We start from the raw sequence: 19,195 nt of genomic DNA on the forward strand, positions 1-19,195 counted from the left end.
CATTCCGCACCTATTTCATGAACCAAACATGGTCTTAATGTTTTTCAATCTTTATAGACATTAAGAGCGCATTTGACACTTGTTATAAACACTAGAAGCATATTGACCTTAGTCACAAAATTTACACCAATGTTGCTTTAGCTGTTCTACTTCTAAATTATATATTTCGGTATCTAAAATGTATTTTCTCCGCATTAGTTTTTTTATCGAGCGCTTGTGAAAGAAATTGAACTCGTAATCTTAGCAAAATGTTGTCGAACATTTATACTATTTGAACTATAATTCATTGGCATTGATTTTTAATTGTTTATAATTGTCAAAATCTTATTAATTTTAGAGTGGTTTTGCTAAGTTTTTTTGGATATCTATATTTTAACTAGATCTATAGTGTTATCTACCAGTTGTATCGATTGATAATTTTGATTAACTCCTTTTAAAATCGGTCGAGAGTGAAATCAACATGCGGCCTTTTCGGCCTAACGGTCCAGTTAGAGTTCCGGTCGTTAGCAGAAGTTTTGACCTATTTTGAATAAGATTTGATTTCTTTTATATTTTATTATGCTTAGGACAGGACAATGCGTCTCTATTCTCATTAGATATAAGCATGGAAAACACATGTAACTTCTTATAAGTTACAGTTTTATTATATAAACACCATATTAACTCTAAATTTTATATAATCATTTTTGAGGTAAGTGAAACTCTCTACATTTGTTCCAGTGACATAAGTGGTTTGCTGAACTTATGTGTAATTTACTTTTTATATTTTTATTTTGTTTTTTTATTCTTGTTCAAAGTAAATTTTACAAAATAATTTGTTCTTTCGCAAATTGTTATTGTTTTCATCATTCCGCCCCGTTTTGCGCAAATTTTTAATTAACATGGCAATTATATAGATAGATATATACATATATATATATATATATATATATATATATTCAGTGGCGGATCCAGGAATTTTTTCCAGCCCGGGCTAAATGATATGTGATTAATAAATATATAAAAATCATTTATATAAATTTTATTACTAATAAAAAACAATGATAGTAACCCTTTGGTTAATTCATTTTGATTATTTTTTTTCAGAATATTTTTTCTAAATATTCATAAAATTTCAAATAACAAAAATCATCAATTATCAATAAAATTAAATTAACTATCAACAAAATAACATTAAAATAACTAAAAATACTTATTTAGTATAGTCTAATCAATTTTAAATTTTTTTATGATTAAATAAATTTAAATAACCAATAAATAAAATTTAATATAGTCATTATACAATAACACCAATACTAAATTAGTTCGAACAAATGAAATAGAAAAAGGAAAAAAAAACATAATAAAAATTAAATGAAGATTATATTTGAAAGAGAAGAGATTAGAACATTAATACTAGAATTAGTAAATTTTAATTGAAAATATAAAATATTTTTAATTTAAATAATTTGGAAATTAGGTTAATATGTTTTGGGATTAAGTTATAAAATTTGAATAGAAAGTTTGGAGAATTAATAAAAATTAATGGAAAATTAACAGAAAATTTGGTGAAAAATTAATTGTTAAGTTTGAAAATTGTTGGTTATAATATTTGAAATTGAGAATTGAACTCTCATTGAATGCAATTGGTAGGTATTAATGTTGTAAAAAAATTAACCGATGAAAATTATTCATTAATTCCGCTTTGCATTGTTCGCAAAATAGGGGGTATAAGTTAAAAAAGCATCAAACGAGAAAATTAAAATTGCACTGCCAAATTAACAAATATGAACTTAAAATTTAATATGTTTTTTGTTGTTTTTTTAAATAGGGATATTAAAATTATTTTTTTAATAGAGAATATAATTTTTATTTTAATGTATTACTCTATATAATTTTATTATTTCTCATTTACTTCAAATAAGACAAATTATTTATTAGAACACTGTTTATTTTATTCCACCCAAAAAGCATATTCATAATTAAGATTAATCTATTTATAAATACATATTTTTAGAATGAAAGACTTAATTAGCTATTGTTATTGGTAAAGGTAATCACACTAAGGCCTCATATATGAAAAGCCCAAAGATGCCTTAAAACCCATCTGTCACCATCTTTAATGAGTTAATTAAATAAAAAACGGTCTTTACCTAAAATATTCTCATTAATACGTTTGATATTTTCCTTTTTGAATAATACAATTTCCATCTTTCTTTTTTGATTTTTAGGTTTTCTACTTTTGATTTTTAGGTTTCTATCATATTCTATTATATGATTAAAATCACAGCCACTTTTAACCCTAATTTCATATCTCAATTCTCGTAAAGGCCTTCAATTCCCAGGTCGTCACCGCCAACCTCAAGCTGCCGCTGCCGCTGTTGCTATCGCAAATCCTCTGCCATCGTAAATCGTTTGGTTGTTCCAGTACAGATAAGATTTGGTGTTTGTTTTTTAAATTTGGAATTGTTTGGATGAATCTGAGTGGTGTGGTTGGAGAAAAAGGAAAAAATGAAAGAAAGTAAAAAAATTACAGATCTTGTTAAAATGGTTTCAGATTTAGAAATAAGAAGAGGGAGAAGATTAGCCATAGCCGCCCTGTTTTTGCTTCCGCTCCCATCAAGCCGTCCAAACGCCACCGTTCTTTTCGCCACCTTCATCCACCGTCAACAGCAGTTTTTGATTTTTGTTGTTGCACAACCTGCACTCTAAGTGTTTGAGGAAATGCTTATGAGAATTGTAATGTTTTTGGGTGTTTGGGTAACTAATAGCTAACATTTGGTAAACCGTTGGGTAACTTGTAGAGAAGATAAGGCTGATGTCATTAAGTGAATTAGCCAAGGAGATCCACTTGGAGAAGGGTACATCGGCGCCGCGACAATGTAAAATGTTTATGAATTTGCTTATTTTTTTGTTGTTTGAGTTATGAGAATTGTAATTTTTTTGCGTGTTGGGTAACCAATGGTTAACATTAGGTAAATTGTTGGGTAACTTGTAATAAATGTTATTTTGAATATATTATTAATAAAATTGTTAGTTAACTATTGTTAAATTTTATTTTTATTGCTAATTTAACCAATGGTGTACTAAAAGTACACCAATGACCTTTGTTTTTAATACACCGTTGGTTAACAAATGGTTAACTAATGATTAATCAATAATTTTAAATTTAAAAAAAGACGATTTAGATTTTATTTGACGGTTGCTCTTGCAGTGACGAATGCGGAGGGGTTTGTAATAGAATTTTCAACTAGTTTAATTGTAATGGAGGTTTAAATTTGTAATATTTTTGTTTTTTGGTTAACCAATGGTGTTAGTATACCGCTGGGTAACCAAAATCGTATTTCTGAGATTAAAAAAAATATTTTTGAGAATAACAAAAGTTATTTTTGAAAAAAAAAAGTACAAATTGTATTTCTCAAAAAAAAAAAATTGAGGTAGTATTCTTGAGAATATTTTATCTTTTTTAGGTATATATCTAAAGAAGCCATCTTTAATTTAGAAACCCTTTTGTCCCTTCATCTCGTCTTCCTCAGTAAACACATTCGGACCAGCCATGGCTGAAACTCTGCAACTTCACCCGGCCTTCATCCCTCACTTCTACGACCTACAAATTTCCGGCGGCAGCCCGGGCTATAGCCTACCCTAGCCTGAACCTAGATCCGCCCCTGTATATATTGTATATTTTTTATAACTCTAATAAACGCACATCATATGTTTTTCGCGTATTGTCATGTAGAACTTAAAATAAGTGTCATGTGGCCGCTGCATAGAACCGCCCCAACTTGTTTATCTCCGTCGTCCTCTCCGTTATGTCTTACCCTAAATACATCACACATAATAAAGTTTGTGAATGGCTGAATGCTGAAATCTTTAGAAGCATCTATCACAAAACAATTGGCCATAAAACAAAGTGCCTAAAGAACCTAAGATGCCAAATTGCAAATTTTCGAATAGCCACATATTGAAGACTGAAAGAAAACTTTTTTCTAGAGACTCATAGACCTCAATTTCGACTTTTATGGTCCAATTGGTTGATGTAAAGTTAAATCCATACCCTCAAACTTAAAATGAAAAATAAATAAAGTAATAAGTTTATAGTTTATAAAAAAAAACATAGTTTGTTAGTTTTATAGTATTATTTTATACTTAAACTAACATTAATTCGATGTCATTTTCAATAATAAAAATGTAAAATTATTCAAACATAATAAATTGTAGGTGTTTTTATTCAAAATGGTAAAACTTTCTCTTTGATATTTTATTTTGTTGGTTGGAATCTCGAAATTAACCTTTATTAAAAGTTGAATTATCCATATAGTTTGAGCACCACAAGTTGTAGCTGGATTGTGTCAAGCCCCACATATAAATATCTCCTCCCCAATTAGCTACAAGTGCTTCAAGTTTATAATGATGGATGTAGCACCTAATTAAAAAGTTAAACATTGTTTATGTATTTAATTTTCGGCCAAATTTGATAAAGTTAAAGAGATTTTACCTTCCAAAAGAAGATTCCCACCTAAGAACCATCAATACTTTTAAAATGTTCAAGTGTCAATTTGACAGTTTTTTATTAGCTGAATTATGAACTTTTAAAATTTAATATTATCTGTTTTTTTTATTTGTCCATTCAGCTAAAATTATACATATTAATAAATTGTTTTTTTAATCTCAAATTATTTATATTTATAGATAAATAAAATTGACTAAATAGTTATAGATAGATAAAATTGGCTAAATGGATATTTTTTTAAATAGTATTTAACAATTCAATATATAAAAAAAAATTATCTTAATATCAAACAAAAAAGTATAATTTAAAGTTTATAGCTCAATTCAAATGAAAGTTGAAATGTCTTTTTAGCAAAATTTAACAAATATATGATATAATTTGCCACGTGTCTTTCTTTAATATATAACTTTAAATATTTTAAGATATAACTTGTAGTTAAATTTAAAATAAAAATTTGTCAAGTTTTATTTATCTTTTTAAGTTACTTACTTTAAAAAAAATACTCATAAAAGTTATCTTTTTATTACAATAACTTCAGCTCTTTATTTTAATAAATCACTATATATGAAAATACATCATTAATTAGACAAAATCAATTAAGTTAGCGGCAAAAATAAAAAAAACCGTTAAACTAACAACTAGTTTATTCTAAAAGTATAATTGAAATAAACAATTAATTATTTTTGCAAAATTTATGAAAATTAAATAAATTTTTCTAAGATAATTAAATTAAAGTAACGCTAAAAACTATGGATAGTTTGAGTTATTTTATTTTTTATTATTTAATAAAATTGATTACAATTCTTACATTTATCAAGGATAAAGTGAAACTTGCTTTATAAAATAGGCCAAATGTTATAAAATGGCCAAACCTTTTATAAAAGTTTCACAAAAGTCCTGATCTTTCAATTTTGTCGATTTTGGCCAAAAACAAATTATTTGGTTTCAATTGTGGCCAACTCTCAATTTGATTTCAATTTGCCTATGTGACGCCTATGTGGCGCCTATGTGGTATGTCAAATATTGAAAGGTCAGGATTTTTGTGAAACTAAATAATTCATTTTTGGCCAAAATCGACAAAATTGAAAGGTCGGGACTTTTGTGAAACCAAATAATCAGTTTTTGGCCAAAATCGACAAAATTGAAAGGTCAGGACTTTTGTGAAACTTTTGTGAAAGGTTTGGCCTTTTTACAACATTTGGCCTATAAAATAAAATAATTATTCAGTGAGCAGAAATAATAGAGGGACCTTTCCGTCATTTCGAATATTTTACTAAAAATATAACACCGTTGATCAATGACAAGTGACAACCCAATACAACGGTGTAAAACAAACCGGATTTTTGACGTCCGTGAACACGACGAAAAACCTCCCATTTTAAAAGCCACGTGTTCAGCATCAGATCTGTAGAGATGTTATACAAGCCCTCGAGCTCGTGGCTTTTGATTTTGTCCACATCAGTAATCCTATATACCCTACGTGTAAATATATAGACTATGAAAGCTCCACCTCATCAAATACTGTCCATGTCAGCATCCTTGCCTAATCTAATCTCTCCCGTCCTCCTAAACCAAAAGAAATAGTGTATATAATTTTATTTTTCCTGAAGTCTTCTCAGTTTCTTAAGCGTTTCTTTTTACTGCCTGTTAATATATAAATTATTTTAGTATTATGTAATTAAAATTTATTTTAGTTGATTTTTTGTAAACATAATGTTATAGAATTGGTTTTGATTTCATTGTTTTTCTTGCAATTTTGATTCCTCTATTGGTTATTTGCTTAATGGAGCTTGATAGTGGTCGTTGAAGCGGCTTTACAGGTGGTTGTTTCTTATCTTCAGTTCTATGTAGGAATTTTTCATTTATATGTTAAGTTTTTGATGCTTGAAGAAATGGATATGTATGGAGTAGGTTGAGAATTTTTGAAATTATTACAGTGTGGAGTGGATCTTCGTTCATTTATTTTAGATTTTATTAGGACAGATTTGAAGCTTTACTATTATCTGTTTGCTTGAGATTAGGGTTTGTTGCTGTACTTATAGTCAACTGTAGTTATATTTGAGGTCTATCACTTCTTTGTTTTTAACCTTCATATAATGGCTATTTCTCTTTTAGGTTGATATTTATTTTAGTTGCTCTGTTCTTTCAGATCAATTCAGAACTCTTTATTTGTTTTTCCTCTGAGAGTTTCGATGACAATTGGCGAATAGAGGGTAAAAATGTTTATGGATGTGCTCCGTGTGCGGTTTCCTGCGAGGTGATGCTCTTTTCTGTTTCTGTTTGCTGGAACAGAAGAGGTTGGGTTCTGAAAGCGGAAGCTATGCGTCATTCGTTTTGTGTACTGAAAAGAATTTTTGACTGTTCAGCTATTGCCCCTTCCTTATTGTTATCATTATTACTGTTGTTATCTGGATTCTTCAACCTGATTAGCAGGGTGTGTCTAGATGAGCTTCGATAGTGATGGGAACGTACAAGACTTGATGGAACCAAAACATCCGCTCTGCAATGGGGAAAAGAGAGTTAAGGATAGAATTGTGAAGGAGGAGCAAAATTTATCTCAACATCATGGTTTTAAAGACAATGACATTGCTGGAAACATAGAGGACAGGCATGAAAGGGCTCCTAAGGCCCCATCAGCATCACTACAAATATCCAAACAACAACAATCTCAAGGAGCAATAGTTTGCTGGGAGAGGTTTCTCCCTTTGAGATCTCTCAAGGTCCTTCTGGTGGAAAATGATGATTCTACTCGCCATGTTGTTGCTGCACTGCTTCGCAACTGCGGTTATGAAGGTTTGTAAAGTTATTTTCTTCAGGATTTATGCTTTCTGGTTTGTTACATGCCCCATTCCTATGAAAATTGATATAGGAATACAATTTTTTCAGCTAGCTCTACCTCTTCCTCAAGCATGCCCTCTCCATTTGCATGAATGACTAGTATAACTGCACAGCAGTCAGTCACAATATGTTACTGAATTATAGTGGAGCATTTGTATTTGTATTTGTTTGATTATTATAATATATCTGTCAACGTATCTAGTACAAAACAATTTTTCTGTTTTGGTTTAGTTGCATATTTACTTGTTTATGAGTATTTCAAGCCAGATTGATTCTTCTACAATGGGAAATGTTTTACTATAATTTGGATCTTTAATTCTACTACATTACTGAAGAATGTTTGGAATTCTTGCCTATGATGTGAGTGTCTGTGGAAACCGCTTGATGACAGGGATTGCTCATGCATTTTTATATGAAATGACTGCTGAAAGAGGTTGATTTAGTGAGAGCAATCTGAATGAGAGACCGAATTACTCTGGGTTTTGAGTTCTTTTAGACTTGTAAGTGTTCTGCCTCCCGGGCAGCTTAAAGTTTATGATAAGCAACTTACCAGTCTGACTTATATAAATGCAAAGGACTAGTACTGTATGAAAGGTCATATGTCAAGACGAAATGTTAAAAGAGAGAAATTGAGTACAAATTTTCAAATTATTTCAAGCTTATTTTCAAAGACTATATAATCAGTAAGTAGCTAGATTCTATGACGGTACAACTCATGTGATTTGTTTCCTAGCTTTTTGTTTTTATGTAAACCAGGAAGACCAAAGATATGAAATAGTTCATCCAGGTCGGTGGAAAACTTAATTTCCTATTCGAACCTATTTCTCATGTATTAAGTGGATCCCTTACTTCCAGATTGATATGCACATTACTACATTAGCCTCTCAGATATAAAGTTGTGGGTAACTTTTGAATATATTTGCTAGATATTGTAGGGGCCCTGGCCTGGAAGCCTGCATAAGAGTTTGGCCTAAGCCACAATTATCAGCAAGGTCATCACATCATTAATGATATTCTGCATTAGATTTTATGCAAGTTCATAACCCTGAAGTAATTACCAACTCAGATTTTTGTGCTTTACAGTTTTGTCAAACTTCTAGATACTGAGTTCATTAGACACCAAGAATCTCTTGCAGCAAACTTAATATTACAAGGCATGCTAAGTTGATTTATCAAGTTGATTTCAACCAGTTGTATTGTGAATTTTTCTTTACATGGTTACACTACCTACCTCTTATACTGACATATTATTACACATCCAGGTTCTTTACTTTCAACTTTCTACATGATATTGCTGTTGTATATAGTAGTAGCAACTTTTCCCTTGCACTACCTAATTTTTATCCTGACATGTTATTATGTTTCAAGGCTCTTAAATTTTGACTTTCCAATTGATATTAGTAATACTGTTATTGAGTTCTCTTATTCTTATTTTTGTGCCAGTAATTGAAGCAAAAAATGGATTGCAAGCCTGGAGGATACTAGAAGATTTGGCCAATCAGATTGACCTTATTTTAACTGAGGTAGTAATGCCTTGCTTATCTGGAATTGGTCTTCTGTGCAAGATTATGACTCACAAAACACGCAAGAATGTTCCTATTATCAGTAAGTTCCACTTACTATTCATAGTACTAATTGTTCTGGCATTGTCATACTGTCGTGAATTAGCTGTCATGTCTTTTAAGGAAGATACTTTAACCATCTTTCTTATGAGATCTGTATGCAGTGATGTCTTCTCATGACTCCATGGGTTTAGTCTTCAAGTGTCTGTCAAAAGGAGCTGTTGATTTTTTAGTGAAACCTATACGAAAGAATGAGCTTAAGAACCTTTGGCAGCATGTTTGGAGAAGATGTCATAGTGTGAGTAGTTTGAATTTCATACCTCAGATTATTAAATTCTTATCTTGGCTAACCACTCTCCAGTTCATATTTCTGAACTATATAGAAATTAATATGCCTTCCTGATTCACTGCTGAGTTTACCATTCAGGATAGGTGACCATATCAAATTGATTTGGAGCTTATGATGTTTATGATTACTGCTGACTATGGTTTTTGGTTTCAATCTTGGACACATTTATTTTAGTTTCATTCATTTTTTGTTTCTTTTTATGGTCGCTTTTCCCTCAGTCTAGTGGTAGTGATAGTGGGAGTGAAAGTGGCAATCAAAGTCAAAAATCTGTAAAGTCCAAAGGTGTTGATAGGTCTGACAATGACTCTGAAAGCAATGATGATGAGGAGAATGGAAGCATTGGATTAATCATTGGGGATGGAAGTGGCAATGGGAGTGGCACCCAGGTTAGTCAATCTTTTTGTATTCTATCTCTTGTTGTTTACACTAGCTATGAGCTATCTTTCAAAGACCATGTTCAGGAAATGTGCTATCAATTTAATTCAATTGAATCGAAGACTGTTGATGTGCTGTATTTGCTAAAACACACGGGTAGTTGTTCTGCTTCACAGCAGCAGGTTCTTTGTTGCTAGTCAGAGCCTTTTTTCCCTATCTGGAAAATGCTTAGCCTTTTCTACCCTAACTTAATAATAGGATGAAGGTTCTAAAAGTATAAAGAAAGAAAACATTCTATAGGTATCTTTATTTCTTCTTGTCTTGATCTATGTAGCACAAAAATGGAAACAAAAATGGATACCAAGAAACAATATTTTTGAGAATAGAAAAATGAAAACATGAAAGAAATGTGTAAATAATAAAATACAAGGGTATATCTATAGATATTATGATGTACTTATTAATTTTTTTTTTATACAAAATAAAAGAAATTACATAGTCGAGTAAATATGATCATGAAATATTATGCAATTATGATAAGTACCTAGTAAGATAGTAGGATCATTTGGTAGACATTTGTAACAGCAATTTTGACTTGAAACTTGATAGCCATAATCTTAAAATTGTAAATTATTATTTCAAAAAAAGAAGTAATAGATTATATCTCCATTCCTTCATCATCTTATAGTATCTTTTATTTTCTCATGAAAGAGAGATATTACCGTAGAAAAGAAAAAATCTAATGTAGGTGTTACACTCAACAGCAATAAGGAACCGGTCCATACACCCACCCTGCTCAGTTATTGAATATGAAGAACGAAAAAGGAAGGATTAGATTTTCGTTAGCTAAGAGCAAGTCTGCTTGTTGATTGTTGAGGTTGATGAAAGAAGTGGAGAAAATGAAAAAAGAAATTAAATTAGCTTTCTTCTGTGTAACTAGGTTCAGTGTCTTAATTTTTTCAATGAAAGGAACACGTTTCTTTCTTAGAAACACATCAATTATTTATTAATTGTAGACTGTTAAGGACACATTGTTAAAATACAAAGAATATAATGAGTTTATAATGTTGAGGTCGAATCATCCAAATAGCTAATTCTAACATTTTGGATATGATTAGAGCCAAGCGCATTTCATATGCATGTGGGCTCTTGCATCCGAACTCTAACTCACTCCCATCTAATAATTAATCAACAATTTTAATACAGACATGACATGGGCCCGAAACGTTTCAGTTTCAGTGAGTTTCTTTTACGTGTCGAAAACTGAGAAAGTCTCTTTAAAACATGTCTTTGTGCTTCATAGGTTTTTATTGAAGGGGATATGAATCTTTCCTCAATATTTTACTTTGAGAACTGATTGATTATGGTGCAAGCTACTCGCTGCGCTTCCTCTAAATTGTTTTACGTCTCATGTCTTGGATTTTCTTATTAATACAGTACATATGTGTTTTTCAAAAATGATATTGGCATTGCAATATGATTATGTTCTTATGCTGACAGCTTGATACATGTTTGTGATAATTCATTTTAGTTTAATGTTATAACTTCAGTCAGTGCTATGTTTCGTCCAAATGTAACAAATATGGCCGTTGGTCCTTGATCTTTCCTGTTTCAAAGATTTACGTTCCATCACAAACAGTGGAACTTCTGTACCAAGAAAATAAAATGAAGAATTTTGAACTCATTGTAAGTTTGAAAAATATTAAATTTAAATAATATACACAATATAATTGAATGGATGAAACTATTTTGGGTTATAATAAATCTGCACCCTAAAATTAAAAATTGATATAATTCCATAGAATTGGGTATCTTCGCTAAGCTTAGGATTTATGGGATCATTAGAAATTTAGTTATCATATTTATGTCTTTCTTCAAATTAGACAAATCACGTGCTAATATGCAAAAATGGAAGCTTTGGTGTCGAAAATTACATGTGAATAGTGAGAAGAAACTTGAATTGAAAATTAGGGTAATCCTAAATTGGACATTTTGCCCATTCCATATTCACTTCAAAAAAATTCTGGACTGTTACACAAATAGAAAGAGTTTATGATTGCATGATCTTTTCGCAGAGCTCTTGGACAAAACAAGCTGTAGAGATGGACAGTCCTCGGCCAGTTTCTCCAATGGATCAATTTGCTGAAAGTCCTGACAGCACTTGTGCTCAAGTTATTCACTCAAATGCTGAAGTTCCGGATACCAATTATGTTTCTATAATCGCTGCTAAGAAGCACAAAGAACCAGAGGAGCAACTTGGTATACATTATCATCTCTCAAGTATCCCTCTGTATAGCTATTCTTGAATATTCTTCTTGTTGCTCAGGTTCTTCTCTTATTCTGAATGTTTTCTCTTTCATTCTTATTCAGACTCTGCAGCTGGTAAAGAGTTTGAGATAGCTGTGACAGGAAATTTAGATATACAACTTGAATGCCAAATTTCAAATCCCAGCAAACTTGTTAACACAAAACAAAAGAATCTCCTTGATAGGATGTCGGGTAAATTTAACAAGCAAAGTGATAAAGGACAGCTGGACCTCAATAGTGAGAATCCATTGAGCACATTAAAATATGAAGCTGCTAATTTGGAACGTTTCACCCCCAACATTACTGATCCCCATATGGACATCAAAGAGATTGAGGCCACAAAGAGACATTCAAAAATCTCAGATATGAAAAGTAAGGCCTCTAGTGATGCTAAAGAGACACCATCCGTTGAACTTAGTTTGAAAAGACGTAGGGGGTCTGAGGATATAGGGTCAGTAGCTCAGGAGGACCGCAATATCTTGAGACGTTCAGACTCTTCAGCCTTTTCAAGGTAGGAGAAAAATGCGAGGACCCGATTTTTATTTTTGAAGTTACCTTACAGTTTCTTAAATTAATTCATCTGCATTTTTGTTGTATATTCTGCAGGTATAATGCAGCCTCAAATGGAAATAAGGCACCTTGTGCAAACATTAAAAGTGGTTCTCAGCATGATTCTAGTTTGTATTTTGATGAAAAAGGATTAGTTTGTGACCTGAAGTGTCATTTAAATGGTAATCTTCCTAATCATTGCTCACATGTTGACAGTAACTTTGATATGGGCTCTACCACAAATAATACTATCGCCAATTCAGTAACCTTGAAAAATAAGTTAGAACATCCAACGTGTAGTTCCCAGCCTGTGAGAAATGATCCTCAATGTGTCCCTCGGCAAATTATATCGGAGAAGGCTGATGACATAGCAGGTACAAGGTCACAAGCTCAATCAAGAGGTAGCATTAAGGAATGTGAAATTCAGCATCTCACTCAACCTTACAATCATTGCCATCTTCTTCCACACAACATAATACCGCAGCAGCCACAACTGCCTCCGGAGCATGATAATTCTTCTATGAAAGAAATGGCTGCAGCTGTTCCACATTGTGGGTCATCAAATGTGTTGGATGGGCTTGTTGAAGATAATGGTGGCAACTACAGTATTAATGCAAGTGCCTCGGGTAGTAACCATGGCAGCAACCACGGGAGCAATGGACAAAATGGGAGCAGCACTGCAGTTAATGCCAGAGTAAATAATGTAGAAAGTGACAATGGCATAGTTAGGAAATGCGTAGGTGAGGATGGTAGTGGAAGTGGTAGTGGGGATGGAAAAAGAGGAGATCAAAACAAGTTTTCTCAAAGAGAAGCTGCCTTGATAAAGTTTCGAAAGAAAAGAAAGGATAGATGCTTCCGGAAAAAGGTAACGCTATGAAAGTCAATTTGATGCTTTTACTATTTTAAAGAACTTTTTCCTCTTTTGTTCCTACTGCGAGTCTCTTGTTTAAAGAGTGGACTTCTTCCATGTTTGCTCAGGTGTTTTTCATTTGAAAGAATCTTAAGGAATTCTAATATTCACAATGGATGCGAAATATCTTCATTTCTCTTTAAACAAGTGCCTTTGCTAGTCTAATATTCACAATGGCTTCTCTTAAGTCTTAAAACCATTGCTCCCGTGGCTTCTCTTAAGTCTTAAAACCATAACCAAGCTTGCAAAGTTATTGTTCTTCAGTTTCCTTATTTTTGTATCATTGGATATTATCCCATTTTTGTTCTTTGGGATCTTAACGAGTAATGCCCACCCACCTCTCTGCCACCTTCACCTTGATTCTTTTATCATGTGATACCATTGAAGGAAGGATTATAATTTCATTAACTATCGTTTTATGTTTTAGGTTCGCTACCAAAGCAGGAAGAGATTAGCGGAGCAACGGCCTCGTGTACGGGGACAATTTGTGCGGCAGACATCTAATGAGAGCATGAACAGAGGGACAGAGAGCTAATTTTATACGATGGTTGAAGTAAACCGCATATGGAGCATGACATAATTAGATTAAGAACACGAACTGCAATTTGTTTGTTGTAACTTTGATTCCTGGACTGTATTTTATTACTTGTAACTTTCTGAACTGCTACTTCCAGAGGGAGATAGTCATCTAAGCAATGACTATCCTCCCGCAATAAATTGCCATTTACATTCTGTGTATATGGAGTTTGATTAAACATGGGATTGTTTGTGATAAAAAGACATTATATTGTTGATTTTGGTGTTTCTGATGGTATCTTGTATCAAATTATACTATGATATGAGAATCAAATGATTTCTCACAGGCAATGAACATGGAAGAGGCGACATGGTGACTGTAACTGTCTGTTATGAGCTTCGTCCACACAAGGTTTCATCTTGTTGAGCTGAGTTTTTGTGAATACAAAGTTTACTAATAGCTAACACGATCTGTTCCGTCCATCGCACTTAAACAGGGACTGAACAATCTGTTCGGTCTTGCAGAATGAAGAGTCGAGAAACTATTTGTCCCCGCAATGATGGGATTAATGTTGCAGTGAGGGCAGCTTGGCAGCAGTAGAGCAGTAGCATATAAGATGAGACATAAAGCCAGGTATTCAAGTAGTGCTGCATTTACAGTGATATAAAGATGTTCAATTAAAGTGTCTTTTAATTTTGCACATACGATACAACTACCAGTCAACTGAGTCAAGTAATTGGGTATAGAATAGTTTGGTGGCACGTGTACTCAACTAACTTTCCCTTGTTCTGCACCTCCAACTAATCCTCTCCATTTTTCTCTAATATCCAACAATACATATTATCTATAACATGAAAAGGTCACTCAACAAACAGGATAAGTAGAGAGATTCAAACTTTATTAATTGCAAATTCACTCCACTCCAAACTAGCATATCATAAGACAGGCACACACAGTTCGTTTCATTTTTTTTTAACAGTCGGTTGTGTTTTTCTTGTTTGTTCTATTTTGTTGTTGCTACAAATTCTCTTACATAGCTGCAAGAAAGACACACACAGACTCCCTGTCTCCTATTTTTCTTACACAGCCAAACATTCTCCATTCAGCTGTAAAAAGGACAAAAAGGTGATTACTTACTAATTAGTTTTTACATTATATAAGTAATTAACTTTGAAGTTTGAAGCGTTTGGGTTGTGTTAATTTAAGCAATGTCTACATTTTTTTATGTGAAGTACTATGTAGCATCTCAACTCTTATTTATCATATATGCTATTTGCTTGTTTCTGCAATGCCATTCTTAGTTGCACATATTTTGTTGATTTCCTGAGGAACTCGTAGAATTCTGGACTTCAAATATTTTAATTTTGAAGGTTTTGAGATTCGAAAATAATTCCAATCATCCATATTGAGATGAAGGAATTTTCCTGGCTTAGAAACATTCAGATTTAGACAAAATTTTCATACTGCTGAACCACTTTGTTACTGTAAAAAGCTATAAAGGCTCATGATCATACCAAGGACATGTTGTCATGACCTTTCAGCAACAATTGGGATAACTGTGAACTAGTGATTGCAAATCACTAGGAGTACTTAACGGATATGGATCATTTTTGTGATGTGTGCTAGCTGCCGGTGGGGTTGGGAAGTGTAGGTTGATGCTAATAATTGGGAAGATACTGAGAATGGCAACTTAAAAGGGCTTTCCTAAGAATTGTGGCAAGAACGGATTTGAGTGTGCCCGTTGTTGGTTGGCTTCTTTGGTTATTGCTAAATTTCCGCAAGGGTTTATAGCTATTACAATGGTGTATTGGCAAATTAAGTTGCAGAGGTGACGTTTTTTAATTTAATCCGGCAGAGGTAGGCGTTGTTAAAGCTTAAATCTATTGAGCTAGAATACAAATACAAAAACATCTTTACTTATTGCAATAAAAATACTAGGGTAGAGGAGAGATTAAGAGATTTTAGTGTGACTACTTAGTTTGTAATTGCTTGCTTTTCACCATTGACCTCAGTCACTGTTTTTCTTCTCATATTGGTAGTATAGAATTTGCAGATATGGTATTGCTCCTTGCCTGGTTTTTTCCTCCTATATCCTAACCATAAAAATTGAAGTTTAATATGTTACCTAAATATGCAAGTTGCTTCCAATGTTGTATTATTGTTCTTTATGTGGTGTCCTACTCTTGCTGCTATTTCAAAATTTAATCCAGTACAATGCAGGTTTGAAGAAATTAGCTTGTGGACTCCCCAAGAAGTAATTTTCCCTACAATCACTTCTGCCGATCAGTAACCAATAACATCTGTTAAATGGGAAAATCAGTAACCTATAAAATCTGATTGATAGTCTGGTAATTTCCAGAAATGGAGATCAATGAAGCAGGAAGGGTAGTTATAGCTAAGCCAGTAGCTTCCAGGCCTTCTTGCTCCAATTTGCGGTCTGTCTCAGAGCTCTTGGCTGGCGTTAATGGTTCACCCTCTAATATGTGCTCTGGAACAACATTTGCTGCTATTAGACCAAAGACGGTGAGGTTCAAGCAAATGGTAAATCGTGATCCAGCTGCATCTATTTCTTCCCTGGTGAGTTCCTTTAGAGGTTCCTTATTATCATCAAAACTGTTTCCATCTGATTATTATGGTTCTTGTTAAATTCAGGCTGATCTCTATGAAACAGCACTTAATAAATTATCTGATAACATTTCGAAGTTAGATTGTAAACCGACTTTAATATATAAGCCACAGGTCAAGCTTGTATCAAAGACAACTGTTTCTCTTTTAGCGAATATGGTCAGTGGCCATCTTCTTCTTTTTATCTTTGTATTCCCTTTTTTTTCCCTCCCTGGTATAACCTGTCCAGTTCGATCTTGTATATGCTTATCTGGATTAGCACATGTTTAATGAGAAACTGATTTGCCTTCTGATCAGGGGAACTTCAATGATATTCATAAACAGAAAAGACCACCATCACTTGAGGCTCGAGTTCAAAATCCGACTCAAGATAAACGGCACTTTTCATTAGATTTTCTCCAGAATATTCCATCTCATGCACAAACTGATCAGACAATTGAATCCTCAAGTTTATCATCTCATAACCAAGAAGATGACCCAAAATCCTTATATGCTGCATCTAGTGGGGATCGACCTTCCTACGATGGTTATAATTGGAGAAAATATGGGCAAAAGCAAGTAAAAGGAAGTGAGTCTCCACGGAGTTACTACAAATGCACACATCCAAATTGTCCAGTGAAAAAGAAGGTTGAAAGATCATTGGATGGACAGATTGCAGAAATTGTTTACAAGGGCGAACACAACCATTCAAAGCCTCAGCCTCCCAAGCGGAACTCATCAGGAACTCAAGGACGGTTAGGAATTGCATCCGATGGCCATGGTCAGCAATATATGAGCAACCCATTATGGTATAACCCTCTCAGCGAAAGAAATGAAGGTTCAGAAAGTAGAGTAGAGAATCAGAATGAAATTGAGTCAAATTATCAGAGTGGAGCATTTTCTTGCTATGATCATGCTGGAACTGGAGTAATTAATGCTGGTGCCATAATTTCTAATAACTCTTGCGGTCTTAATGAGGAATGTGATGAAGGAAGCAAGAGACTCGAAGGAGGTGAAGGTGAACCTAAAAGTAAACGAAGGTAAGAGAAACATTTTACTCCAAGCATTGCTAATATAGTGGTGCACTGGCGCTGTTTAGTGAAGTCGAATAATTTTTTAAATGCGATCTCCATAAATAGTGTACTGATACTTTTTTAGGAAAAGTGATAATCAACCAAATGAGGCAGGCATTTCAGGGGTGCGAAGTGCCACAGAGACTGAGATTATTGGCGATGGTTTTCGTTGGAGAAAATACGGACAGAAGGTTGTAAAGGGAAATCTATTTCCCAGGTAAAACCTCAAGACTTAATTAGAGTGCACGTCTGTTTTTGCTGAATTTCTTCTTTTTACATAATAATGGTTTATCATCAGCAGAAATAAGCGTAGACATGATTATGATATGGCGACTTAGATTCCTTAAACCCTACAGTTAGTTTGATAGCTTGGTCTATAAGTTATCAGAAGCAGTTTTATAAGACAGAATTATTGATTAATTTTGCAGAAGTTACTACAGATGTACTGGTCTAAAATGCAATGTGCGCAAGTATGTGGAGAGAGTATCCGACGATCCGGGAGCTTTTATTACAACATATGAGGGGAAACACGAGCATGAGATGCCTCTCAGGAGCTCAAATTCAGCATCTTCTGGTGGTAGAAGTAAGTCGTGATCCAATTCCGAAGTTCCGAAATGTTGGAGGCGTGCTTGATGCTTGTTTTGTGTAGTTAATAAATTTATTGTGTTATTCAAATGTTGGAGTTTGATATGCAGAATCAAGGGAGACGTGATGAAGAAGAAACATGATCTCTTTGACTTGTTGTTAAAGTAACCGGTGAAGTGTCATTAAGGTAACACACAAGATCAGGAGATTAAGATGTTTCAATTTATTTTTAGATGAGAAATATGATTATAAAATCAAAAAATGATGAATCATAGAGAGAGAATTTAAAGAGATCTTTCATAAAATCAAAATTAGAGATTTGACAGCCTAGGAGGGGAAGAGGGTTGTTTGTAAGTTCACCAAGTGTCATTTCGTTATTGGCTTGGGATTTTATTAGTATTTAATTTCATTCGATCGTCATATATTGCCTCATCTTTTATGAAAAACAATAGAAAAAACTTAAATTTTGCCTTGTAAGAGAAATATTAAATGATGTTTCCTTTCTTTAATAAGCCTCTTATCTAGAACAGTACTCCCTCCCAATTTTTTAGTGTTAATTTAATTAGAATTTTAAAATAATTCTTATAATTGTATTTTTTTATTAAATCACTTCATTGAATACGTAATTCAATTTATAATGCTAAATTTTTCATTAAGAGCTTAATAAAATGATCTTATAAGTCTTAATATTTAGGCTTAATCATCTAAAAATACACCACTTTTAATTATATTAAATTTTTTAAAATTGTTAATTTTATCCTAATTTTTAATTTTCAGTTTCAGTTATATATATTTGTTCAAATTTGAATGAAAACGCTCGTTGCGGGACCTAACCCAACACCTTACGGCACGAGCTCACGACAGGCCCTTTTTCAATACATTTCTTTAGACAAAGACTCCGTTTTTTCTCTTTTTGAATGGTAAATATTTTTCAGCTCAAATATGTCCTTGTTTGGCATGTAATCTAATTCAATTCGATTCAGTTTTGAAAAATAAAAAATGAGCATATTTAGAATATGTGCCAAACAATGCCA

At 32.9% G+C, this 19,195-nt stretch overlaps 2 protein-coding genes across 8 annotated transcripts; both read left to right on the plus strand.

Moving 5' to 3' along the window:
* Window positions 1-6,107: 6,107 nt before the first annotated feature.
* On the plus strand, window positions 6,108-14,176 carry LOC126678136 (two-component response regulator-like APRR7). Of its 2 annotated transcripts, none has more exons than XM_050373016.2 (9): window positions 6,108-6,312; window positions 6,642-7,285; window positions 8,774-8,935; window positions 9,057-9,190; window positions 9,460-9,627; window positions 11,692-11,896; window positions 11,987-12,434; window positions 12,530-13,337; window positions 13,810-14,176. In XM_050373016.2, the coding sequence occupies exons 2-9, from the start codon at window positions 6,937-6,939 to the stop codon at window positions 13,915-13,917; spliced, it is 2,382 nt and encodes a 793-aa protein (XP_050228973.1). In that variant the 5' UTR covers window positions 6,108-6,312; window positions 6,642-6,936; the 3' UTR covers window positions 13,918-14,176. The 2 variants fall into 2 exon arrangements, with proteins under 2 accessions (XP_050228973.1, XP_050228975.1); XM_050373018.2 differs by having other exon boundaries at window positions 6,110-6,312; window positions 11,692-11,875.
* A 250-nt stretch (window positions 14,177-14,426) lies between these two features.
* Window positions 14,427-18,581, plus strand: LOC126678137 (WRKY transcription factor 44). Of its 6 annotated transcripts, XM_050373021.2 has the most exons (8): window positions 14,427-15,024; window positions 16,120-16,153; window positions 16,259-16,476; window positions 16,552-16,683; window positions 16,822-17,543; window positions 17,662-17,793; window positions 18,005-18,159; window positions 18,272-18,581. In XM_050373021.2, the coding sequence occupies exons 3-8, from the start codon at window positions 16,261-16,263 to the stop codon at window positions 18,286-18,288; spliced, it is 1,374 nt and encodes a 457-aa protein (XP_050228978.1). In that variant the 5' UTR covers window positions 14,427-15,024; window positions 16,120-16,153; window positions 16,259-16,260; the 3' UTR covers window positions 18,289-18,581. The 6 variants fall into 6 exon arrangements, with proteins under 6 accessions (XP_050228978.1, XP_050228977.1, XP_050228981.2 ...); XM_050373020.2 differs by having other exon boundaries at window positions 16,120-16,476; XM_050373024.2 differs by having other exon boundaries at window positions 14,428-15,024; window positions 16,120-16,476; window positions 16,639-16,683.
* The last annotated feature ends 614 nt before the right edge of the window (window positions 18,582-19,195 follow it).

This window comes from Mercurialis annua, linkage group LG4 (assembly GCF_937616625.2).
Source record: "Mercurialis annua linkage group LG4, ddMerAnnu1.2, whole genome shotgun sequence".
Taxonomy (NCBI): domain Eukaryota; kingdom Viridiplantae; phylum Streptophyta; class Magnoliopsida; order Malpighiales; family Euphorbiaceae; genus Mercurialis; species Mercurialis annua.